Source organism: Tiliqua scincoides, chromosome 2 (genome assembly GCF_035046505.1).
Source record: "Tiliqua scincoides isolate rTilSci1 chromosome 2, rTilSci1.hap2, whole genome shotgun sequence".
In the NCBI taxonomy this organism is placed as follows: Eukaryota; Metazoa; Chordata; class Lepidosauria; order Squamata; family Scincidae; genus Tiliqua; species Tiliqua scincoides.
In genome coordinates, this window is record NC_089822.1 from 208,426,173 (window position 1) to 208,453,166 (window position 26,994).

At 43.2% G+C, this 26,994-nt stretch overlaps 1 protein-coding gene and 1 pseudogene across 1 annotated transcript in view; both read left to right on the forward strand.

Annotated features, from left to right (window-relative positions):
* The window catches only part of TWF2 (twinfilin actin binding protein 2), a 70,229-nt gene that overhangs the window by 31,797 nt on the left and 11,438 nt on the right, over positions 1-26,994 (forward strand). The window contains exons 3-5 of the mRNA XM_066616729.1: positions 9,353-9,531; positions 12,363-12,458; positions 16,864-16,968. Of these exons, the coding sequence (XP_066472826.1) occupies positions 9,353-9,531; positions 12,363-12,458; positions 16,864-16,968 (380 nt within the window). The remainder of the gene's footprint in view (positions 1-9,352; positions 9,532-12,362; positions 12,459-16,863; positions 16,969-26,994) is intronic.
* Positions 26,519-26,635, forward strand: LOC136642260 (5S ribosomal RNA; annotated as a pseudogene).

Below are 26,994 nucleotides of genomic sequence, written 5' to 3' on the forward strand. Positions count from 1 at the left end.
GAGACTGCTGTAGACAGGGGTTAAGTTTGGGGAAAAAATGCCCCTGTGACCATGGCAGCAACATGATCCTGCGAATTGTGACACTGCATTCTCCCCTTTCCCATCCCTTAAAGTGCCTGGGGCACTTGTTCTCAAGCTGGTGGGTTACAACCCACCAGTTTGAGAACCACTACACTGCAACTGCTACAAGTTAATAGTTGGGGGTCTCGGAGAGTTCAGCCCTAGCTCGGGCTACTCATCTGAGTACAAATTTTTGCTGGACTAAAAACTTAATGAAAGTTGAGCTGCCCCCACCCAGTCCCCACTGACTGGCACTTACAATAAAGCAGGCTAGTCACTCCTGTGGATTCATTGCAAGGCTTCACTGGCCACACGGAAAACTTACAGATGAACATCAGGGCATAACAGAGCGCTTTGTAGCAATCTAGATCCCTTTTCAGATTGCCTCAGCTTTTCCACAGAGAATATGTGTGCACTTGGCTTCCTCCTTTTTTAATGACCTGTCTTGTCCCAGTCTCTTTTTAGAGTGTGTGTATGTTTTTGAGAAATGGGCTGTTTGAATGGAGACCACCAAGGGTGGATGGATTGAGGAATTTTTAGCAAAACTATGGCCACAGTTTATATGAATATGTTCTTGTCATCAGTGCTGAACTGGTAAATCTTGATATGCCGTAGCTCATTACAGCACCAGCTGCACAGTCGTGCCCCATTAAGACTAAGCAACAGAAAAATCAACTTTTGATTTCTTCGTTACAAGCGTTTTCTTCTCTTGTCACTTATTCCTGCTTTGATACTTGCTGTGCTTCATTTAAAGATCTTCCTTATTTTATCGTGAACACTTGGAGTGAGTTACAGTAATGTAAAACAAATGTCTAAAAATAGAAAAATGAAATTTTATAAAGCTCTTTCTGTCCCTTGTGATAATTGGGCTTTCCCAGCATAACCATCTGCAGCATTACCCAGCTGCAAAGTGACATATTAGCAGGCAGAAGTGGTGTTGCAGGAAGGGTGGTCTGCATAATAATTAGGCTGTTCCATATCTGGAAAATATGATCAAGATTTGCCTATTTTCTCTTCTCTCATTTGCAACAAATGAGTCCCTAGGTGAGAACAAATTGCTTATTTCTGGTCATCACCTGCTTAATGATGTCACTTTCTCAATAAGCGCCACGAATGCTGTTCTACCCTGTGTATGAAACAAGTTTGACACTCCTGGACTCATTCATTGGCATCCTTCAGTCTCGGAAGACTATGGTATCGCGCTCTGAAAAGTGGTTCTGGAACAGTGTCTAGTGTGGCTGAAAAGACCGATTCGGGAGTGACAATCCCTTCCACACTGGGAGCAAGTGTAGTCTGTCTCCCTGGCTATGGGCCTTCCTTGTTTGCCTCAGTCTGTTGGGCAAGTGTGTCTTCAAACTGGGAGAGGCCATGCTGCACAACCTGCCTCCAAGCGGGATGTTCAGAGGCCAAAGTTTCCCACCTGTTGAGGTCCATTCCTAAGGCCTTCAGATCCCTCTTGCAGATATCCTTGTATCGCAGCTGTGGTCTACCTGTAGGGCGCTTTCCCTGCACCCTGAGTTCTCCACTCCTGGATTAGGCAATAGAAATGATTAAAGCCTGGAGGGTATTGGCTTGTGATGAAAGAACTGAATAGCCTGAGTAAATGGTAATAAAACAGTAAAGTAAATGCCTGTGTGTAGGATGAGGAGATTAAGTAGTGGTGGGCATGAGCTATTGAGAATACTCACCACAATAGCTAAGCAAGGGTTGAGCACTGGGGAAAATAACAGTTGTGAACATTCTGGCCTGAGGAATAGTCAAGCTTTAGGTGTAGGCATTTCCATTACCGGCGTTCCCATTTTAGAAAAGGTGCAAACAAGTTTTGCTCTCTAGCTTATGTATTTTCCATTTGCCTTGCTAGTGAGACTTCCACATTAAAGGTCAAACAGCCATGTAGGAGTCCCACTAAGCTTAGCTGCAGACAGGTTGATATGGCTACTGAGAGCAGAGTTAAATTGGTTTCTGAGCTGTGTGCTACATTCCTCTAGTTGGGATGAGCACTTCAGTGCGCCTTGACAATAAAGCCTATGATGATGGGAAAGAGTAAGTGCTATTGAGGATTCTGAGCTGAAAAACATGCTTCAAAATTCTGTACCAGGTCTCTCAAATTGTGCTGAAAATGACTGAAATACAGAGCCCTTATAAATTAAGCACAATTTTGTGTTTAGTGTTTTTTTAATCATTTGTTTGTCACTGCTAGAAGCAAGTGCTTTGTGGGGGAAGGGGCAAAGGGCTATACTGGGCATAACCACTGAGAACCTTACACATCCACCCCTTCAGCAATTTCAAGAAGCAGTGTCCAGACACTTTGAATACTGTCTTTATGGCCTTAAGGACTAGAAACTTGTGTGTGTGTATGTGTTAGATGAAAGATGACATTTGAAGCTGGATTCTTTAGCCAGTGCCGCAGAGAACACTCACAGCCTTATATGATTCCTGGTTTTCTTTTTGCGTTGACATCATTTTCCCAATGGTGTGACAGTCCAATGGTTTTCATTGCAAGCATCAAAAGATCCATCTGGAAGGCAATGGGTGCCCAACTTGGACCAAATAATATATTATAAATCAAGTGGAACATGGTGGGAAAGGAGTTGGTATACTCGGATGCAGAAGTCAGCAGCATTTGGGCATGGTAACTTTTGCATCGTGACTGAGCGGGTAAAAAGCCACATGTGTTCATCCCCGTTAGCACTGCTATTTAAGCTATGGCATTATGTTTGCTTGTGGGGTGGGGAGGCTTATATTGTTCTCAGAGAAAAAGCCACAGTTCCGCACAGCTTGTGTGCGGAATCCTGAGCATTGTCCCCCTGTCTGCCTTCCTCCAAACTGACTGATAAATATAACCAGGTGGATAGTAGAGTATAGGATTCCAGTATGTCAGCACTGCCACTAAGAATTGAAAGTATAACAGAGGTGTGAATGAAAATGTGGATAGAAAAGGTAGATTGAAATTAGAGCTCGGTGAGAAAATGCTAGCTTTTGAAGTGCATATTGTCCATTTATCTGGCAAGTTGGTAATATTTTGTCACTGGCATGTGTCATGTGTGAAGGAGACAGAAACTTGGTCAAGCACCCAGGAATATGCAGCGGACATACACTGTGAAGCTACTTTTACCCTGGTGCCCATGCCCTCCGGGTATGAGGAATTGTTTGTCCCCCATCTCAGCTTATACACCTCGTAGATAGGTGGGAAACCCTGAGTATACCATTCAGAGTGAACTGGCTTTGAGTCTGATGTAGGACATGTTCAGTGCAATGAGAAGCAGGATGAAAGCCAACAGATGCTGGAATTGGGTCATCGCTTATGCTTTCTTACCTTAGTGGGTGGGAGCTTTTCATGCTCACTCGTCTTGGCTGGGTCAGTTATAACACGGTGGTGAACCTCCATAGTTAACAGTTGATTTTGCATGTCCTCACTGAATTTTTGCCAACTGTATGGTTCAGCTCCATGTTTATGCCTGATACTAATGTTGCAGGTGCACTCCATGGCCAGGCGCTTCCAGTTGATGTGTTGCTGGGAATTAGCATAGTATTATTCTACAGTCCCTTTGTACCTTTATTATTCTACGCTTTAATACTATGGTCCCTTCAGGACTATGCTCCTACTTACTTATTCCTTCTCAATAAGTATAAGCAGCCTTGCTATGTTTTGAAATGGTAATATGCATCACACACTACCTTATTACAGTATTATTATTTAGAATACGGCATTTGTATACCACTTTTCAACAGGGTAGTTCACAAAGCGGTTTACATAAAATCACTAAATGGCATTAGGTGAGAGAGGGAGGAAATGCCTTTTAAGGCAGAGGCTGCCATCTGCTGTTTTTTAAGAAGTACTTATATGAAAAGCAATTAACATTTGTGGCTGCTGTTTTAAAAAATGTGTTACCTGATTAGTGAATCTAATGTCTTAAGACCTTCTCATGTGACTGACTTCAATTAATCAGCTAAACACTGTGCCCTGTTTTGACATGATTGAAATGCAAGTTGCTTTGCTTTCTTGACTAGGTCACTACAGGTTGTTATCCTCTGTGGGTTTAGCTATAAAGATGATATTTGTTTTGGAATATGAGACATTAGTGTCATGAAGATCAGTTTTCTAGCAAGTGACTTCAGGTTGCCAAACTATACACCAGGATTGTCCTTGTTGGTACATCAACAAATCGATGGTAAGACCATACCTGGAGTATTGTGTCCAGTTCTGGTCAACACATCTCAAAAAGGGCATAGTGGAGATGGAAAAGGTGCAAAAGAGAGTGACTAAGATGATTACTGGGCTGGGGCACCTTCCTTATGAGGAAAGGCTATGGTGTTTGGGCCTCTTCAGCCTAGAAAAGAGACACCTGAGGGCAGACATGATTGAGACATACAAAATTATGCATGGGAAGGATAAAGTGGATAGAGAGATGCTCTTTACACTCTCACATAACATCAGAACAAGAACATCCACTAAAATTGCGTGTTGGGAGAGTTAGGACAGACAAAAGAAAATGTTTCTTTACTCAGCGTGTGGTTGGTCTGTGGAACTCCTTGCCACAGGATGTGGTGACGGCATCTGGCCTTTAAAAGGGGAATGGACCAATTTCTGGAGGAAAAATCCATTACAGGTGTTACCAAAAGGGCTGTTTTGTTTAGGGGAATTATTACACTACCGTTATTGGAACCTCAGGATTGCAGGCTGAATAACAAGATGGCGTAATGCAGAGAAATTCCCTTTAGCTTAAAGAGGAGACTGAAAGATAACTTTTAATAAAAGATTATAGTTTTATTACAAAGCACAAAGGTAAACATAATGCACATGGAAAAATGATAAGTATATGTTTCTTGGTCCTAGTACTTGAATCTAGTGTACCTAGCTTTTATGTTGGTTGCGTGTAAGGAGTATTTGGTGCATCCGAGGAAATTAGAAAAGGGAAAGGTTGTAGGGAAGGATTTTAGGGGTCCCTGGTCTGCCAAACCCAGTTGCTAACTAAAGATGGGGAGAAAAAGGGGGGGGGGAGAAGGGAAAAAGTTCCAGATGCAAGATAGTTACCTGTCCTGTAGAGCAGTTGGGGGGAGGGAGTCCTGTGTAGAGGACCCTCTGACACAACACAGATGTGTTGGTCCTTGGAGGGAGAGCCAGAGAGAGAGAGCATGTGGCGAGGAAGCCCTGTCTTAAAAAGGGTTTTCAGTTTAGCTTGCTTACTACCACACAGCAGGGTAAACATTGAAAAGATCAGGATGTCCCTTATCAGCAAAATTCAATGGCGTCTAATGGCTGGCTTCCTAGATGGGGGAACTTAAACAATACGAAGAGTCAGCAACACACAGAGGGCAGTTCAGGTTTGCATACAGCACTTAAGCAGTGATTGGGTTAAAACAATACAATAAATAATGTAGGAAACACTATGCCAGACTTCTTCATAGGGAGGTGGATTTAAGATGCCTATAATGTGTAACCACAGGGAGGTGGAAGTTGTGTAAACTTGTGACTTGACTTGATTGTGGCCTGTGTGCTGAGGTTTAACCTGCATGATATTTTAGTCCATAGTACATAACCAGAATAGAGAGAAAATCACAACTAAAAGGAAAAAGGGGATCTTCATGTAACACGGGTTACAAGCCATGATGTGTATGTGCAACCTCCTGATTTTAGAAATGGGTTATGTCAGAATGCCAGATGCAAGGGAGGGCACCAGGATGCAGGACTCTTGTTATCTGGTGTGCTCCCTGGGGCATTTGGTGGGCCGCTGTGAGATACAGGAAGCTGGACTAGATGGGCCTATGGCCTATTCCAGTGGGGCTGTTCTTATGTTCTTACAGCCCTTCCTGGACTATGCCATTTCAGACACAGGGGGAGGAGAATCACTTGGTTGAGTGCTTTTCCACATCAAACACTCATTGCATGCAGAAAACTAGGAAGCCCAGGCTGGGGCTGTTTCTCTAGCATTATAGCTTCATATATACATGCTGGCAGGCAGTTTTTTTTTTTTTTTGACATGAAGAACATTTAGTCACTTGCAGTCTGAAGTGTGGTTGCAGGAGAACGCAGCACAAATTCTGCCTCCTCCTTATGTGATTATCATTTGACTTTATGAGAAAATTGGCAAGGCTAGATGTGCCCCAAGTTAGCCTTTTTTATTTAACCTATTAATAATTGTTCCCTCACTGTTTCTAGCTGTAGCATACACCACTTCCTGTTCCAAGGACTTAGCCCATCATGTTATCTGCTCGCCATGCTGACTCACATTGCTGCTTCTCTGTGAGCTGGCCATGGTCAGCCATGGTCTCTTATCCTACTATCCCCTACCTTGTTGGGAGGATAAAAGATGGTGGACTGTCCATGTACACAGCCCCATGCAGGAAGGGTAGCCTATCAATGTGAAAAAGAAATGATCAGGGTTGATGGCAAAACTGGCAGAGCAGGAAACTGCAACGGGAAGTGTATCTCTCTGTGTTTGCTGGTAGAGTTGCACGGTCATGCTGAGCCTGAGGCAGGGGAAGCGGTGAGGAATTGGGCAATCAGATGCTGCACCCTCAGGCAAGAAATAGGACACTTTAATTAAATTCTGAACACTTGCATGGCAAGACCTTGCTTTCTTCTTCAACCAGTTTTGTATTTTAAAATAGCAGACTGCAAGCTGAACTCTTAAGATGGTTCCGTCATCACTGCTTGCTCTGCAAAAAAAAAAAAACCTTGCCAGGGTGACACAAGCAACTGTAAATGAAGGGGCAGGAAACGGCTGCTAGTGGTGACTTGTATCGGAGGGCAGCGCAGTAAAAGTTTCAGGGCTGAGTTGGCAGCCTGAGTGGTTCACAGCAACTATGATGAATGCTGGCTTTCCCCCAATTTTTTTTTGCCTGTTTTTCCTTATCTTTGGACACTTCTCACCCCCCAGAAGCTCCTGTGCAGGTCCAGCAATCTACAAAGCTCCTGGGACATTTTCCTGCAGCAGTTTTTGTTCTCTCTTGAAGCACCATTATCAGCCAACCTTATACATTTGTGGATTCCAATTATTGTTCCCTGTCTGAAGTAGCTAAGCCTTGCTGACTGGGCAGCCAAATCAGCCTGTCTAGGTAAAGGGGTGGGATGGAGTGGAGGTGGGCTCCACTCCTCCAATCAGGTGATGGTATTATATCATCAGATGTTACTTAAGGGATGCTCAAGCGTCCATCCATTTGAGTTTAGGCATTTTCCATCAATCTACTCTCCCCCTCTCCCATTTTGGTTTAATTCCTGTTCTGGAATTTTAATTAATTACATTTTGACTCTGCCTATTCCCCAGTCACAGGCGATTCAGTGAATTGTTGGATCTGAATGCTCTCACAGATGCCACTGTGGTTTCTGATTTTTAATAAGCACCTCCATGGTTCAGAGCTCTCCTGGCAGGAGGTTTTCCCTAGACGACCCTGCTCTGCCTGATCTCTCTATCCTGGGATGGTACAGATAGGGGTAGCAGATAGAAATGTCAATTTTCCCCCCATTCAGCTAACCCAATAAAAAGAAAAGGCAGGGAACAGGAAAGGCTATGTGGGCCCTAACCACTAGAAGCTACAACCCTTGGCCGACTTTCTCCCAATACAATCCCACATTCTTAATTCCTGTCTTTCCCCCTCTCCCCTCTTAGTGGTGGTGTTGACTTGAAGCTGCAGGGGTAGATCAATACTGGCAGAAGCATGGGAATATTTGGCTGTGGGAAAAGCAAGCACTGGGCCAAAGTGGCCCTGTACTCTTAGGCCGAGAGTCATTCCTGTGTAACATTAAGAATGCGTGGCTGTGCGTTGTGGGGTTGAGTTCTGGCAAAGGTCCTGGATCTCCTTGTCTCCTTTTCCTGTTTTTGTTTATCATGAGCAGGAAGGCAAGTGAGTTACTGGAGGAGTCTAGAGAGACTTTGCCTGATCTCACCTTCTTGGGAAATTAGTCTGCAGTGTAAACAAAGCAGGTGATGCAACAGGCAGTTCTCACTTACTGGCCAAAGGCCGTGGCCAAGTGGTTCCTGACTGTAGCAGTGGCTAGAGTTCAGCTCCTTGCTGGTATTTACTATGCACTATAACAAAAAGCACCTTTGGAGAGATTTCAGCCCTGTTTCTCTTCGCCTAGCCCGTTCCTTGACGTGGAAATAAGGAGTGTTCTTTAGCATAAAAGCTGCCTCCTACTGAATCAAACCATTGGTTCATCTTGCTCAATACAGGCTACTCTGATTAGAAGTGGCTTTTCTCCAGAGATTTTTACCTTCCGTGTGTTTTTCCCTCTAAGATGCCAGGCGTTGATGATTCTTATTTTTGAAACTCTCTTCCTGTCACAATTGCAGTAAAAAAAAAAAAGTAGTAATAATCTTGCAGATGGGGGAAGGGGGAAAGTGTTTTTCAAGCTTTTTGCACTTCAGCTGTGACCCTTCTGTCTCTCTTTGTGAGATGGTGCAGCCTAGTCAAGAGAAATTGAAAGCTCCCGCATGATCAGTGGTTTCCCCTATTATGGCCATTATGCCCTCAATCCATATGGCACTTTACAGAGAGTGAAATTACATGTCCCTTCCCTGAGGTGATTACAATATAGATAAAGGCACAAGGGGAATGGAAGCAGGAGTAGTATACAATCTGCGCCATGGTTTCATTTGCACATACTTAAACTTAATTACAAGAGGGATCGGAGACTAAGAAATGATGCAAAAGGCTTCACAGGAAAGGTGAGTTTTAAGAAGATTTGAAGGACGCAAGTTCACTGTTGGGAGATGTCCATTCACAACAGTGACCAACTTGGAAGCACAATGGAGGACAGGTTAGCCGTTCCCATTCTGCTCCTATAGCTGTTCTTGTCCCTATTGTGATGCCACTGCATTCACAGGGACTCCATGGGCACATCAGTTTGTGAAACTTTGGAATAGGTCTCTGGCCAGAGGGACAGTGTGTCTTCTGGGAGAGGAGATTCCTCCTTGGCTTCCAGTCAAGCAGTCTGTCAATAAGCTATTTAAAGTGATTTGTATCACATATTTCCCTCCCAATAATTGGAGTGCTGAAGGTGGCAGTAAACACAAAATAAAGAGGCACTCTTCTTGCATCCCCACGCTGATGCATTTACCCCTCTTTTTGTAAACTCATACAACAGAACAGGTTTAGAACTGGGAAGTATGCTAGTTATGTTTGCCAACAGGTTCTCCAGTCCTGTTTCAGACTTCTGACAAGATCATGTGAGCTTACAAAGCATCATGAGGTTTTAACTTGTTCCTCAGTCTTGACCATCAATGGTATTAGTATGGATGAAACCTCCTTTGCTTACTTGTCTTGCTCTTCTTTCCCCCCTGACTTGCAGAGCAGTTGGTGCTGGGAGCCTACAGAGAACTGTCTCGGCGTTGGGATAAGGACTATGACTCCTTTGTGCTGCCTTTGCTGGATGAACTGCAGCCATGTTACATCCTCTACCGCCTTGACACCCAAAATGCACAGGGCTACGAGTGGCTTTTCATCTCCTGGTCGCCTGACAACTCCCCTGTAAGCTTTTGGTTTGTTTTCTTTAAAAGAAACCCTGCTTGAGATGTTCCTCTCTAGAGGGTTCATATCTTCCTAACATGCATAGTTAGTTTGTGCAGGTTGAAAAGGTATGTTAAATGCTACACTGTAGAAACAGCTGCTGCTGAAGTGACTGTGCCATCTTGCCAGGCTTTAATTGCAACTCTGTCGTGGATAGATATTATGTGTTGCTTTGCCTCTAGATGCTTCCCATAGTACTTTGCAAATGCTGCCCATTATTGTGTGATGGCCTTAAATTCAATGAACTAACTGTATGTTACAGTTTCTTTGGGAGAGCAACCCTGAGATTCATAGTGAGGAATATCTGTTGTCTACTACTTCTAATCCTTAACATTTGTTTAATACCTTTAAAGATGTAAGTGGCCACAGGAAAATGGACCACAAGGGTTCACCTCACCCAAATTCCAGAAAAGCCATTGTGTTGGGTTATTTTGTAACAGACTGATTTCCCATGGCACCATAAAGAGCACATTTATTATGGCATAAACATTCCTTCGCTTAAGGACCTTAACTAAGTCACAGATAGTTGAATGAATCACCTGATATGTGCCAATCTCAGTGACTTAACATATGATGACACAACAGGAGCTATTTTTTTTTGTATGAAGGTTACCCCTCAGGGTTATGTCTCCCTGCATTTACAAATGCTCCACTTTCCAGGGACATTTGTTGTGAGCTATTCCTCAAAAACCTTATATAGAACTCTTCTGCCTGGCATTTTAGAGCTACTGTGCCATCTGGTGGCCACGCAAGGTAATAGTGTTACTGATTTTAGAACTTGCTCCTTAAAATCCATCCGTCTCTGTGACATAGAGCAGGGGTGTCCAAAGGTTTTGGCAGGAGGGCCACACTGCGTTGGGGGCCGGGGAAGAAAAAGAATTAATTTACATTTCAAATTTGAATAAATTTACATAAATGAATATATTAAAGATGAACTTATATGAATGAATGAAGGTCTTGCAATTGCTCAAGGCCTATAAAAGGCTTTGCACAAAGCAAGGCTGGCCTTTTCTTTGCTGCTGCTACTGCATCACAGACCTGAAACAGCAAGCAGTGGAGGAAGCCCTCATCCCACAGCTCACTCAAGAGGCCAAACAGTTGCCCTCACGCTGAGAGCAGTTGCGTCAGGCCAGTGTGGTCTCCAACAAATCTCCAGAGGGCCAGAGGCTCATTGGAGACTAGGGGCTCCATGAGGGCCGCATAGAGAGGCCTTGAGGGCCGCAAGTGGTCCCAGGGCCGGGGTTTGGGCACCCCTGACATAGAGGGAACCATGGTGTGGTCACACTCTGCTCATATATGCACCAATTACATACTATAATATCTTTCACAATCCAGAAATAGATACATGGACAAGAGTGCATTCAGGAGGGCTCTTTCTGGACTGAAGGGAATAGAATAGAATAGAGTGGTACAAATAGAATAGAAAGTCTTACAGTGCAATTCTATGCATGTCTACTAAGAAGTAACTCCCACTGAGTTCAGTGGGGCTGACTGTCAGGAAATTGTGCGTAGGATTGCAGCCTCAATCAGTTAAGAAATACTTGTTGACTCTCAGACTCCAGCAGCCACCAATTTCCATTCATTTCGTATGAATAGAGTTCAGGCATGCCCCCTTATCAGCAGGGCTCCATTCTGGGACACCCTTCCCCCCCTCCCCGATAACTGAAACTGTAGATACAGGCAAAAGCCCCTCCCTGCAGTCCTGAGCTGCTCCCCCCTCCAGAGGTGAGGGGAGCTCCACTCCTCTTGCCTCCAGAGTGGCTTCTGAGCTCAGCTGAGGCCAAGGATGTCCATCCCTGGCCTTTGCCGAGCTCAAACTGAGTTCAGCAATAGAAATAAAATGTGACTTCCTATTTCATGGAGAAACCAGAAGTGACATTTTTAATGCCTTATAAGACATTGGGAGGCCTGGGGAAGCCCTGGAGGGGTGTTATTCTTAGCCATCCTCTGCCTCAGTCAGAAGCCCCTCTGGGTGAGGGTAGCAGAACTCTCCTTGCCTCCAGAAGGGGCATGCGGGGAGGGGCATGGCCAGACCCAGTTCATGGATAACTGAATCACAGATACAGGATCCGCAGATATGGGGCCCCCCTGTACTTGTTTAAATCCCCTATCAGTGCTCTAAATGTATGTCTGTGCTACAAACCTGGATGGTAGAAGCATATACTGGAAATGGGCCCTGTTCACACATTACTCTAAAGTACTTTTGCATATCTGGCTCTGAAAAGAGTATGAACCCTTTGTGGGCTAGTATGTAGATTTTAAGAATGTCTCTCTCTCTCGCATTCTTCCACATCAACATTGTTCAGACATGGCCGCAGACAGTGTACAAGAGACTCAGATGAGTTTTTGGTGTCATCTGTGAAAATGCCCTAAATCTCAGCTTTAAAAATTCTGAACAGGAATATTTCTCCTTAAAAAGGAAAGCCTCAGCGCTGTGAAGTTGGAGACAGAAACAGGAATCCAGGCTGCTAGGAAAGACTTGATAGGAGTCCAGGCTGCTAGGAAACTTCTTGATAAGATAATACATGATTCCTCCAGGGAATAGTTCCCAAGTGAATTGATTCCATACTTAATTGTTTGTAGAATCAGTCCTGTAGATCTTATACTTGCATGTCATACTTGGCTGATGTCATGGTCTATCTGTCCAGGCATTTTAGAACAATCATTTGAAGAGCATTACAGTAAAGATACTGTAGCCTCAAAACAAGGCTGGTAGGGGTCATGAATCTATTCACATAGCCATGGAATGTCTTTCCCCATGACTGATTGTTTTCTTCCCTCTGAATGACCAGGTTAGACTGAAGATGCTCTATGCAGCAACCAGAGCAACAGTGAAGAAGGAGTTTGGAGGAGGACACGTAAAGGATGAACTCTTTGGAACAGTGAAGGTACAGCTGTTTGGCATGCACAACAAGCCTGGGAGAGATGCTTATCAATTGGTTTCTTGTATAGTATTCAGGAGGAAGCTACTGGGGTTTCTACAGCTAATAGGAACTTGTTTGTACAAGCAACCCATTCCTACAGCTGGGTTCCTATAGCCTGGTCTATTCATTCTGTTCTTTCTGAATCCATTTTTGTTGTTGTTTAAGATTACTCTCAAGTTATGCTCAGTCACTCAAAACAATTATTATTCAAAAGCTCCTGCCTGCTAGTGACTCTAATTGATTGGTACTCCCATGATACTTGAATGTATTATGCTGAGTAGGGAATGCTGAGATTAGAAAGCTCACTGTGTTCAATAGAAAAGAAAAAAGAGGGTTCCGAAGAGTCACTTCAGTTTGAAGCCTCCATGTTCTGATGCTGTTCAAGTATTAATAGCTGGAGATATAAATATGTAGTAAAGTAGCCGCAACATACCCTAGATCAGGGGTGTCAAACATAAGGTCTGTGGGCTGAATGCAACCCCTGGAGGCAATTTATCCAGCACCCGTTATAATTGAGCTATCCCTACTTGATAATTGGGCTCTCTCATTTCTTGAAAATATCAAGATTTCTACATTTTGTCTTTTGTCATTTGCAGCAAATGAGCTTCTATAAGAGAACAAACTGCTTATTTCTGGCCATCATCTGCTTAATGATGTCACTTCTGGTGAATGCTAACTTTGGCCCTCTGTGGTTGGTTGGCAACCTTCAGTCTCGAAAGACTATGGTATAAGCCTACAACACCCGGTATTCCCAAGCGGTCTCCCATCCAAGTACTAACCAGGCCTGACCCTGCGTAGCTTCCAAGATCAGCCCTCTGTGAAATGAGTTTTTGACATTCCCGCCCTAACTCGTGCACCAAGGTGAAACTTGGTTTGCTTAAGGTCATTTTACTCAATACGCAGCAGCGAATCCTAGTTTGTGAGGATAGTGTTCATGGTCCTGGGATTTTCATGGAAAGAACCATAAGGTGGCAGCATTGCTCAGGAAGTGGGGGGTGTGCTACATTATGGAATTCATCATCTATTTCTGACTATATATCTGCAACCTTCTTTGCTTATTATGCAATCCTCAGGGCACATTTATTTTTGTCCAGATAATATGTTTTAAGTCCAGTGTACATGAATCAGTTCTCTCCATTGTCCAGTTTCCTTCTTTAAAGTAAGCTGCATGTGTGAATTGGAAACACCACCAGCTTATCCTCATAACCCGTTTCAGCACTGACTGGTCCCTGAGTCTTTAGAAGCAGAGGAGACATGGTATGCGCATAACCAGTTTCTACAGACATCCTCTTAGTTGAAGATTCAGCAGTTGAGGAATTCATTTGAGGAATAGGGTTTAGATCAGAACTGGGAACCATCCAGGTATATCTTCTCCTCCAGCTGCAGTAAGGTCATTTCTGGCATCTTTCAGGAAACTCAAGCTGATCAGCACAGATATTCCACTTAGTTTCTATTGTATTGGGTGTGGTACCTAAAGCAGGCTTGGCCCTGTATCAAGGATGCACAGTGCCAATGTCTTCATGGGTCATTTTAAGGATTGTTATTTAACAATGGCTGCACTTGCATGGCATGGACTTCTGTGGCATGCAGACCACATGTTATAGAAGACTGACATTTCCTACTCCTTCCTTACATTATCATTGGGCAGATCAATTTTGCTGTGTTTGGTTGCATCAAAGACCCTAAATCTAAAATTCACTGTCTTGCCTCCTGCTTTGCTCGACTGAGTCAAATGTAATATGACTGCAGCAGAGTCGCTGGCCATTCCTCAACCCCACAGGAGCCTGAGAACTTGCAAGGTGTGGGCTCTGACCATAAACATCACAGCAGTGTGGAACAAGCTCCTATAACAATGTGAAGGGGGACATTGTTTCTACAGACTACCCCAGTCCCAAAGAACCTGGCAGGTTCACTGTAGCAGCCAATCCTCCATCCGAAATAGATCTATAGAGCAAAGAGATGAATACCAAGTTCCAAAATCATAGTGGACAGCCTAATTAAGTTTGGAACTCCAAGAATTCTTCTCAAAAATTTAGCAGTTACTTTGTCTATCTCCTGATTAGCTGCTTCAATCCAAACAGCTACTCCGTAAAGTAATTGAGGAAAAACTTGAATTTGGAGAGCATGAATGGCAGCAGGGATGTACTGGTTGCCCTTATAAAAATGGAATTGGGCAATCGCGTTTTGAGATAGCAGAGCTGAAGAGATAGCAGATCTACGATGGTACAACCAAGAATGTCGATAATGAAAAATAATTCCTAAGTATCTGAAGGATTTAACTTGTTGGAATATTAAGTTATCAGTCCTCCAGGGGGACAGGGCCCAGGATTTGGAAAAAAACTAGGATCTTTGTTTCTTCAGAATTGATTGACAAAAGATTGAGAAGAAAATATTCTTGGAAGGAGATCAGCAATCTACGAAGACCTAGCTTGGTAATAGATAGTAACACAGCATCATCTGCATATAAAAGGATCGGAATAGGGGTACCATTTAGTGAAGGAGCAGAAATTCCTGAGGAAGGGAGAAAAGAGGGAAGATCAGCAAGATAAAGGTTGAATAGAAAAGGAGCAAGAATACATCCCTGTCGGACACCCTTGCTCACCAGTGTACTCTCCGACATGGCACCTGAGCGATCCAATCGGATGCGACAGGTGTTAGAAGAGTGTAATGGTTGAATCAAAAAGAGGAGACGGGGGTCAATCCCCCATTTAGTCAATTTCCTCCACAAAATATTCCTATCAATAGAGTCAAAGGCACCTCTGAGATCTATAAAAGCAGAATAAAGTTTAGTGCCATGATACTCAGAATACTTGCTAGCTAAAAAGGAAAGAGTAAATATATGATCTATTGTGGAGGATCTTGGACGGAAACCAATTTGTTCCCTGCCCGGGAGACCTATCGAATCAGCCCAGGATATAAGTTTGTTTAAAAGATACCTGGAATACAACTTCCCAATAAATGAAAGGAGACTGATTGGCCGATAGTTGTTAGGAGAGGCCAGGTCACCTTTTTTTAAAGATTGGTACTGTAGCTTGGACTTCCACTTTTAAGTTTTGGCTTAGACTCCATCTTAATATCCACTCGAATTCTATTCTCTTAGATCTATTAAAAGACTCTTTTTCATCCAACTGGTTTAAACTCATTGATGCCAAACTATCTTCTTTAGATCTTTCTCCTGAACTCTTAGCTGATTTGGACCTTCAAAAAGTGCACCATCTCATTAAACTCAAACTTCGGGAGCAAGACTATGCAATTTTACTATCTAGCTTAAATCCGACCTGCTCACCTCTCTCTTTTGGTTTGTCCCCTTCTCTTGGCCTTCCTGCGAACTATTTTACCCAGCTTACTAACCCAAGTAAAAGACGGGCTTTTATGCTGGCGAGACTGAATATCTTTCCATCAGCATTACACCAAGGGAGATTTTCTAAAACTCCTCGTCTAAATAGATTATGTTTATTTTGTTCAGTTGAACCAGATACTCTGGATCATATCCTTCTGCGGTGCACTACTCATCACAACCTCAGGTCTCACTTACTTGATTCTTTTCTTTCTTCTCTTCCTGTTTCCCTTGTTGATCCTTTCCCAATTCTTCTCAGTGATTACTCCCCTCCTATTACCAACCTGGTGGCGAAATTTGTAGCAGTAGTCTCTAAGGCTAGAGTCTGAAGTTAACATCTTTAAAGCTGTTCTATTTTATTATGTTATTTATTTTCTGTAAACTTTTAATATGCCAATAAAGGTGTTGAAGTGTGTGTGTGTAGAGCAAAGGCCAAGGAACCAAGAAAATCCAGCTAGGAAGGGGTTAGTGGAATCCAAAGGTTCCATGTGGCACACTATTGCAGTGGGCTGCAATAACAGTGGGTTGCTAGAATTCTTGGTAGGCTGCAACTCATGACCTAGTAATGGTTCTAAGAAGCATTAATAGCCGGGTGTTTTTTTTTAATGGTGCTTTGCCCAGGTGTCTTTTCAAATGCCTCTTTGAGTAAGATCTAGCATTCCTGAGGTATTGAAGGAGAATTCCTTTTGCTTTCAGAAGTTTCTGGTTTTTTGTGGCTCTGATAGAAGAGCTACTTACTGTACTTGCTCTTGAATTACTTAAGGTGTGCACCAGTCCTGTTTGTAGTGTCCTCTGTCAAATGTTGCAGCCCTTCTAGCAATGTGGAGTTGTGTTTCTTTAATGAGAGCTTTTGAAGAGTCTCTGGCTGCACAGAACTGAGTGACTGTTGAGGGTCCTGCACAGGTCATTGACTGTGGTGCATGGTCCAGCCATTCGCCCAATGTAGCCCATAACAAATGTTCCCCTGTTTGACTGTGTTGTACTTTGTGCTACATCCATGGTTCTGACATCAGCTGTTCTTTTTGCCTACAGGAAGACATCTCACTCAGTGGTTATCAGAAGCATGTGTCCTCCTGCTCCGCCCCAGCTCCTCTTACTGCCGCTGAGCAAGAGCTCCAGCAGATCCGCATCAATGAGGTGAGAAGCTGTTCGTTGGGACACTTATCTGATGATTGTTCTTGTTCCCTACACCTTAGCATGGCTATGCCCCATAGAACTACGACCACAGTTTTCAGTATGTACGTTCTGTTAGGCAGAAATTGGGAGACAGTTTTTCTGCAGGATTCAAGAGCAGCAGCCATGGCATATTCTTTTCTCCCTCTCCCCCCCCCCCCATTGGAAACAAATAGAATGTCCATGTGCTTTCATTAGAGAGAGGGGAGAGCATAAGAAGAACCCCGCTGCATCAGGCTAAAGGCCCACCTAGTCCAGTTTCCTGTATCTCACAGTGGTCCACCCAATGCATCACATTACAAGTTGGCAACCTTCAGTCTCGAAAGACTTTGCATCACCAAATACATCACCAGTTGCATCACATTAGGTGGAAGCTGTGAGGGGAATGTTCCTGGAGCTGTAAATAATTATAGGTAGATCCTGACTTCCATTTCCATTCCCATATCCATTTTCTTCTTGCAGTGTCTGCCACATAGCATTTTTTTTCATTTCATCTGCTTGCTCTTGCTTTTCTTCAGTTGCCTACCTTTGGTTGACTTCAGAAAAGAATGGTGTGTGGAAGGGTATCCATGCTCTTTACCATCATTCTTGTTACAGATGCCTTCCTGTAAAGTGTTGCAATAATTCCACAGCAGCATTCTGTTCCGTCACTGATTTGTAAAAGCATACATAGAATTGCACTTTCCCGACATTGAAATGTTGCTATTTGAGTGCCAGCAAAACACAGTGGTTCCTAGGACAGAAATTGAGAGCCAGGGTGGTGTAGTGGTTTGGGAGGTGGACTTAGACCTGGATGATCCAGGTTCAAATCCCCCCTCAGCCACAAAGCTTCCTGGGTGACCTTGGGCCAGTCACTTTCTCTCAGCCTCACCTACCTCACAGGGTTGTTGTGAGGACAAGAAAGAGGGGAGGAGCAACTGTGTAAATCGCCCTGAGCTCTTTGGAGGAAGGGCGGTATAAAAATATGAATAATAATAATAATAATAATAATAATAATAAATAACTAGAAGGACAGCAGGACTGCAGCAAATCTGATCTGCCTGCAGCAAATAAGTCATGTCTGTGTTCTGAGTTGCTTCCCCGTGTTGCTTCCCCACTTCCTTGTGGACTTATTCAGTTCAAAAAATTCAATAGTTCAAATAATTCAGTTCAAATTAAAAAGTCACTGAAGGTATTTCGAGATTTTTTTCAACACCCTATTGAAGCTCACCTCCATAGTTCTTACCTTCCTTGTCCCTTGTCCCAAATTATTTACCTATTTCAGGCAGGAAAACCGAAGTTGAAGACCTATAGTTGTTCCCCCATCTTTTGACACAATCCCGGCCTAGCTCTCATCTTCCATTCTGCACTGTACTCTTAATTTGCATTTTCGATGACAGGCATCCAACTTTGCTGCAGAGTCACCTCCACCTCTTCCTCTCCCCCTCTTTGTATCTACATGGCTCAGTGGTTATGACAGGCTGTGAAGAGAGTCCTGCTCTGTTCAGTACTCCTTTTGCTGGGTCAGTGTGCATGTGATCTGGTGTCATTGCAGTAGACAAGATGTCAGTTTTGTTTTGAGTGCAGCTCAGAGAATTGATTATTGCCTGTGAAAGCCAAATAACTAGCCCGGATACTGCACCTCAGTCTCTAGTGCTGCAGTCAGACAAGTCAGCCAGAGTACTTTGGATTCCATGGACAGATTTTTGTCTAGGATTGCATTTTCCTTCTTTCTGGTTGCCGGGAAGTCAGAATGCACAACTGGAAGTGCAGGTGGTCCCCCAGGAAGAGGCAGCTATGCTCTCTCTCCCCCCCTGGTCCAGGACACTCTTTTCTACCCTTTAGAAAGTTCTTAAGGAACTCTTTGCTACCATGTTAGGCCATTGGTTCATTTCACCATGTAGATTGGTAGCAGCTCTCTAGAGTCTTGGTGTCAAACTTCACATTTCAAGAAATATGTATTTTGGCCAGTTCATTGTTTGAAAGAAGTTTACTTAAAATTGTGTACAGGGTGTAGCAAAGGAGCAGCAGAGGGAGATCCAAAGTAAATCACATCTGAATAACAGGGAAAAGGAGCTCTGGAAGTCTCCTTTCAATCCCCCATAGCTTGGAAATGCTGCTTGCAAGACTAGAGATTATTCTCTAAGGTCAATATGTCCTGTTCTGTTCTGCCCTATTTCCGACATTGCCTTTGGCCCTGTTTGAACTGACTGCGCCCTTGTCAAATGACAGGCATTGCCCCTTGCATGCCCTCGGATATTGGTGAGTCACACTGCATGCTAATGGGTGTCGCCTGCCTCTCCATAAGGTCTTCCTTTGCCCTGTTGTTATTGGACAATAGCCATTCAACTTGTGTCTGAAACATACTTCTGTTGCGAGGGTCAGTCCCCTATTGTTACTTACTCAAAGAGACTTCTTTCTGCAATAGGTGCTGTGTGCAACCACAACCAGTCCGCACGCAATTGGGAGCTAAAGGGCAATGACTTCAATTGGGTGTGAGCCTCTTCTTCTCTCATTGTATCAGTGTTAAGACTTGTTGTATTGCAGGGCCTGTTTCATGTTGCTTGATTTCAGCTGGTTTTTGCCTGTGTTTTTGCAGGGTAAAACAGCCCAGGTAAGTGCTTTCTGTTACTGGTTGCTTTCTGTAGTTTTTTCTTCTCCTGCTTCCTTGAGTGAAGTGCGGGGGCTGAACTAGGACATGCTACAAGAAATGTACACTTAGCGGCTGGCGTCCCAGATTTAAAGAAAACAGAGTGTCTGGTATATCAGAGTCACTCCTCAAATCATTTATAGTCTCTTGTATAGAAGTCTTAAAATAAAAGCCTGAAAGATTTATCTTTGCTATGGTATAGCATCAAAATGTGCATACATTGCGTGCGCACCCACATCATAACATAATGTCACTTCCTAAATGGTCAGGGTTCTCCTGAACACCTGCACTGAGCCTAAAAAGGATAAATTGCCTTTTCCTCCTTCCTTTGCCTTACTTGCACATACTCTTGGCCCGTTGGGTATGCTAGCACTTATTGGCCACAGTTCATAAGCCTGGAAGCTCCAGCCAGTTTAAGAATCAAGCTGTGGAGTCATGTGGGTGAAAGACAATATTTCTTTAGAAGTGGTAAAAAAATGATTAGGGTATTGCGTGATGTGTGTGAGGTCAATAATTGACTTTTTATATGTTACATGTATGCCCGTTTGTACAGGGCTTCCATGTCCTTTCATCCCAAAGAGAGGCTGCTAAATTTTTGGAGTGATGCTTTCTTAGAATGTCTCTTGTGACATCACAGGATAGAGTTAAGTTAGCGCAGCATTAGGAATGGCTGAACTTTACTTTTCCAGCATTGTATCAATTTTGCATATATGTTTATATAAAGAAGCTATATAAGTAACCTGGAAAATACAATAATAAACCCATGGATTTCAGTACAGCAAAATGACATTGTCATCTGATCTTGGTCATTCCTCTTGTATAAGACCTTTCTGAGTTGAGCATGGCAGTGTGCGCACCTTATGTGAAATATCTCAAAGCACTTTTGTTTTCCAAATTCTCTCTGTGTCACTTTTAGTGATAATCCACATTTTAATTTAAATTATAAATTTTGTAAATTGTAGGTGCAAAGCATCCTTCACAAACAGGATTATGTTTCATGAACTGGTTGTATAGAGAAGGTGATGAAGTCTTCAAAAGATCATTTTCCACAATAGAAGCAAAAATGTAGATTTGTTGTACGTTCCAGCTGTTTTACATTAGTCCCATGTGTGTGTTAGATCAAAGGTTTTGGAATGTGGCATCTTTTGAAATGTCCTACCAATAATAACGTCTTGAATTGTTTCTAAGCAATTCAGTTGTGATGTTATTGTGGTAAATTAAAAAATAAAAGATAAAAATTTGGAGAGGCATAGAAATTTAAATGCAATTAAAACTGGAACTTTAGCAAATTTATTATGGAGAGATTGTTGATTCTTTGCTGTGTGATGCACTGTCTCTGAAATGGCATATCTCTAGCAGCCATTTGCATTAGCTCAGAAGCAACCAAGCTTGTCCCATTAAGTCTAAACATTTCCATCTTCACTAAATATTGAAATCAGTTAAATAGAAATCCAAATAGGGACTATAAAGCTGTTTTTCACTCTGCCAGTGATATTTGGAATTTTTTGAGATATCAGTACATTCAACCAGTGCCCACTTTCTTAGCTGCATTCTCTGCAGTGCCTCTGTTTTCAATGTACTCCTCTAGAAGAAAGGACCTTTTAACTGTAATTTCTGTTACAAAATACTCAGTCAGTATTTGTTCTCTGGTAATGTTTTCCAGGACATTTGGTCTGCATAGTTCTTTCGCTCAGATTAAACACAAGTGATTTCTAATAGAGAATTACACTATTAAAATTAATAGAGAATACAAAGAGAATTACCTCTTCATATTTAAAATGTTGGGATTCAACATCCATTTTCTGGGGAGAGCCGATATTTGGGAAACTGCAACCTTGCACTCATTAACCCAGTTTTGCCCGGCCCACAGGTGTACACATTTGCTCCCTGTTGTGTTGGGCAGAAATGACTTAAACTACTGAAGAGGTGCCTAGTTTCAGGATCACTTACTCCTGTGTTTCCATTGCAAGATGATGACATATTTTCTGCAGAAGTAGAAGGCACTGAGAAGATTGAGCAGAAGTTGAAAATATGTCCCTGGGAAATCCCAGCTAGTTGCAGTTCAGAGACATATTTTCTGTGAGGCTTTGGACATACAAACACCCTTCAACTGTTAAACTTGGTCAATCTGCGATAGAAATGTGAGAACTTGTGTGGTGTCTGTCTTTTCAGATAATCATTTGAGACCCCACAAATATTTTGCATGAGGATTTGAGCAGACTGACTGCCTTTTAATTAATTTTTTTTTTAAATGTTAGATTTTATGTTTTAAATATGTTACATCAATGTATGCAAATATGTTAGAGCCACCAGTCCTTCACCACAATTCTTAGTCCCAGCACCTCTGCTCTTTTCCCTGTCCAACATTTAGTGAACCTAGGTTTTTCTTTCTCACTTTCTATTCTGGTATGCAAATCCTGAGCTCTGCAAAACAAAGAAACAAAAACCAATTCAACTGCAACAAACTAAAGCTTTACCCATAAGGTAAAACTCCTACAAATTTGCCTTATTTGCATAATTAGGCTTTGTAGTGCAAATCTTCAGACTCCCATGCTTGATTTCAAATCTTTTGTAATTATTCACACAGAGAAGGAGAATGTGTTTCTGTGTTTTAATTAGAAGCACCTTAACTAGTGTTCCTTCATCAGTAAGAGAAACAGCTTGTGTTAGGGATTTTTCTTACCTATGAACAGGCATTTCTGTGAATTCTTAATGTCTGAAAATATACAGATCCATAATCATATGCAATTTGCTAAGGTTTGTAGGGACCAGCTGAACAAATGTAGCAGGGTTGGTGCTAGGTTGCTCTTGGGCAGGGGTCTCCAAACCCCGGCCCGGGGGCCAGATGTGGCCTGTGACAAGCCTCTATCTGGCCCACAGTCAACCTCTTGTCCCCTGAAAGCCTCTGGCCCATTCAACTGCACATGACCAGAGCTGTGCTCTGGTTGTGTCTGGAGGGTGTTCTGAGGGCCAGAGAGGTTGAATGAATGAGCCCATTCATTCATTTATTCACTCATCTAAGTTTCATCTCTAATTTATTTGTTTAAATTTAATATTTAAATTTTTTTTCAGGCCCTCAACACCATGCCAGATATTTGATGCGGCCCTCTAGCCAAAAAGTTTGGACACCCCTGCTTTTGGGTAATACGGCCCCGTCCCCCTCCCATGCATAAGTTCCTAAAACTTTTCCTCCCACACACAGTCTCCATAATTTGTTATGGTTTTTCTTTGTGGGTTGGTTTGCTATCATGAACAGTTGAAAGCGACTTGATGAGTGAATGGGAGGAATGCAGGGAGGCAAAGCCTGGGCGGAATCTTGATGTCTGTCTTCTGGAGCCTCCTCTGTATTCCTCATCCTGCACAGTTCAGATTACTCATGGCACCCCAACTGAATCCTGGTTTTGTATGATGTTGCACACTAACAGCCCAATCCTGAGCTCCTGTGGCACGCAGCTTCGGTTGCACGGAAAACGGCTACCACCAGATTCTGCGCGCCACAGGCTATGACAGACGTACCTTGGGAGAAGGGGACTTTTGTCCCCTTCTCCTGGGTAAGGGAAGTAGCCCCGCAAGGGGGCTACTCAATTCACCGCTGACCAAAAGGTTGGCGGTGAGGTAAAGGCATTTGTGTAGGGCGCCAAGCCCTACACAAACAGGCAGGATTCAGTGGAGCAGAGCTTCCTCCCTGCTCCCTCCCCCGGCACACCTCCCGCCTGCCCTCTCCCCACCTCCCCATCATGCCCGCTCCCAACCCTCTGCTTGGCTCCCTCTGCCCAGAATGCCACCTCCCCCCCATACCCCTGCTTTCCTTACCGTGGCTTGGCAGTCCACAGACACTGGCCTGGCATTAGGCCTCGCAAATTAGGTTCGCAACAGTGTGCACCAGCGGTAAGCTGGCGCATCAAGTTCAGGATTGGGCTCTAATATAGCATCCTTGTGCCAATCCTGGTTTGTTGCAAGCTGTGGTTAGAAGTAGTCCAGATTGCCAGTTTCGATACTAGAGCAGATCGTATTTGTTCTAAACCAGGTACAAAAGTAGAATCTTTCCTCCCCTCACATGCAAAGTGAAAGGGGGGAGTGTATATGTGGAAGGCTTCAATCCTGGCTTTGTGAGACACATCAAGTGACCCTCAGTCTTACCGAGTTCTTTACCTTCCATCTTTTTCCTGTTACTGGGTCTTTTACGTTTTACTGAAAAGGAATTACGTGTTGCTTCTTCTAGTGTTTATGCAAAGTAGCACCTTTAACCTTTGTTCCTGTGGTTAATGCAGTGGAACACCTTTACAGACCTGAGGCAGAAGGTTCAGATTTGCGAGAACATTTAGATGCCTCTCCATGGTGTAGCTACACGTGATGACTTGTTTCTTTAATGTAGACCCTTCTGGAGGAGTTTAGCATGGAGCTAACCTTGTTGCCATTTTTGTTCCCACTGCGAATGCTCCAAGGATCTTCATTCCCTGGCCTCCAGCAATGAGATGGTAGGCCCTCCTCCTCAAATTCTGTTCATTTGCTTTCACTTTTTTGTGCTTAAAACCTCAAGAAACCTCCTTTACCTACATAGCATTGTACACTGTCCTCTACTTATTGTGAGAGATTGATTTGTTTGAATTTGATTGAACCCCTGGGGGCTGGGGGATAAGAATAGGACCTCAGGTTGGCTGTACTTGTCGTAAGAGGCAACTAAACAGCCACTGGGTAGATGGGACTCGTCAGCCTGGGAAGGCAGCTCATCTGAGAGAAGGAAAACTCTGATCCCAAACCTCCACCGCCTTGTGGCTACATCCAGTTATGGAAGAGGCTTCAGGAGTCAACCTCAAGGCAAAATCTGGAGCCGGAGTCCCCCCCCCCCCCAGAGGCAGTTCATGGCTGAACACAGTCACATTCTGGCAATGCCGCTGGAACCAACCATATTGGCTTCTGCCTCTCCATTGGACCATTTCAGCGACATGGAGAGGGGGGATTTGCTGCATGGGTAACAGTCTATCCTCCATATCTGCTTTGCGCACTGGAGAGGGCACTGTTCCAGAACTACCATTCAGAGCGTGATACCATAGTCTTCTGAGACTGAAGGATGCCAACAAGGATTTGTTTGTGAATTTGTTTCTGTTCTGTAAACACAACTTCTGTGCGCAGTTAGACCAATTGTTACCTGCCTTCTAATTCAGAGGCTGTAAAGCTAGTGAGGCATAAAGCCTATTGGCCTGAGCTAGGAAGTCCCAAATCTTTTCTCAGCCATGATCTGTATAGATAAACTGCTCTCTGGGCTTCAGCCCTCCCCCACAAGAGGGGCTTAATGCTAAACTGCCTTTTAGCAAGCAAGCTGGGATTATATGCAAGTATAGTGTATGTAAAGTGATGCAAATGCCAAGACATATTATCATTCCTTTAAATCCGCTCTTTAAAATAGGTTAATTTGTTTTAGGAAAAGAATCATTGGAATGATAACTAGGCCCCTTTGTTTCCCACCCTGTTTGTGCCTTTGCAAGAGGGAACATTTTGGGAATGAGGAAGTCTTTCTAGCATCTACCTTTGCATTTTCTAAGAAGTCACTTTCAGAGCAATCCTATGTATGTGCACATTGTAAATCCCATTGTGTCTTGTGGCACTTTGCCAGATAAGCATGCACAGGATCTTAGCTGTGGTTCCTTCCTTAGGTGGAAAGTAACAATAGTCCTTAGCAATTGTATAGCGCTTTCAGTTGTTCAGAGCACTTCACATGAGCTATCCTGTATATAACCAAATAGTATATTGTGGCTGAGGACCTAAGAGGGAGTGGCTACCCAGTGAGTTCATGACAGAGGTGAGATTCCAGCCTTGGAAGTCTTAATTCATAGCTGCTATGCTATACCAGCGCACCACTATATACTGTGGGAAGCCATTAATGCAGCTCACTTGTGCAGTGTGCAGATATGAACAAAGTCCAAAATCTGACATCTTTAAGAACTTAAGGAGGACTTTACTGGATCAGACCAAAGGACCATCTTGTCCAGCATCTTGTTTCCCACCCAATGACCCTGGGAAACCCTTGAGCTGCAGAGAAGGCCTTTCCTACCATTACTCCCCCTGCAGCTGATATTTTTTGTCCTCTCAGAACTTGCATTTGAGAGCATTTGTCTGAATTTCTTTGGTTTTTTTTTTTTTTTAATGCAGTAGGTTGTAGGGAAAGCCACTGTGTGCCTTCCACAGAAAAAATTACTGTATCCTCTTTTGCACAATAAATAAGACCAAAGCCTACAACTACATTAAAAAAAATTGGCAGCAATTTTGCATTCAGGTCCCTGAATATGGTCCCAATGAAAGTAGCAGCACTCCATACAGGATCTGAAACGTTGACTGTTTATCAAAGTTGCAGTAGGAGCCAGTGCAGAAATATGTACTCAGAATCAACAGATTCGTAGCTGCTATGCTGTTCCTATGGGTAGTAACCTTTTTAGGGGTGTCTTAGCCCAACTGTGTTCATATTATGGTGGTTAGTGACCTTTGTGGGTTATGAGCCCAGATCCGGTTTTGAGGAAGCTTTCTCTTTTGTTTCTGTCACCGTGTGACTCCACTTTCCTACATTCTACATGACAGATGGTAGTGGGCTGTTGCTGCTGCCCATCAGTGGTCGAATACCCTTACCTTGAAGAGGTAGGCCCTTGCCTGCATTTTGCTACCCATTCCCTGTGGGGAAGTCTTTCTCATTCCCAGTTTGGTCACATCCTTCTTTACCTTGTCTCAAAGAAACAAGCACACAAAACACTCCCAACACACCAGAGTTCAGGTTTTGCTTTCATACTGACTCAGTGAACATGAAGCCTACTTTCTAAACTACCTTGAGAGAAATCTGAAGGGTAATTTATCTCATGGGTGATGTGAATCCAATTCCCTGCCTTTCCTTTTAAGTGAAGCAGCTGTTACCCTGCACTTGCCTGATCTCATCTGATCTCGGAAGCTAAGCAGGGTCAGGCCTGGTTAGTACTTAGATGGGAGACCCCCTGGGAATACCAGGTGCTGTAGGCTTATACCATAGTCTTTCGAGACTAAAGGTTGCCAACCATTTTTTTTTAAAGTGAATTTAATGTACTGGTGAGTTGTTTTATGGTTAGAGTACTATTAAATCTGAATTGGTTTTAGAATTTTTTCATCAGTTTACAGCTGTTTCCCTCCATTTCTATGGTTTACTTTATTAAATTTTCCTTATAATCCATAGTATAATTTGCTGAAATGCCATCGTGATAAATATTGCCACAGATTCATGGTTAATTCAAGTGGTATATTGAAATTCATGTTAGAAGAATTCATAAATTTTAAATATTTCAACAGTTGCATTTAAGGAGAACTTATTTTTTGAATTTGAAGGGATGAACCTTAGAATGTAG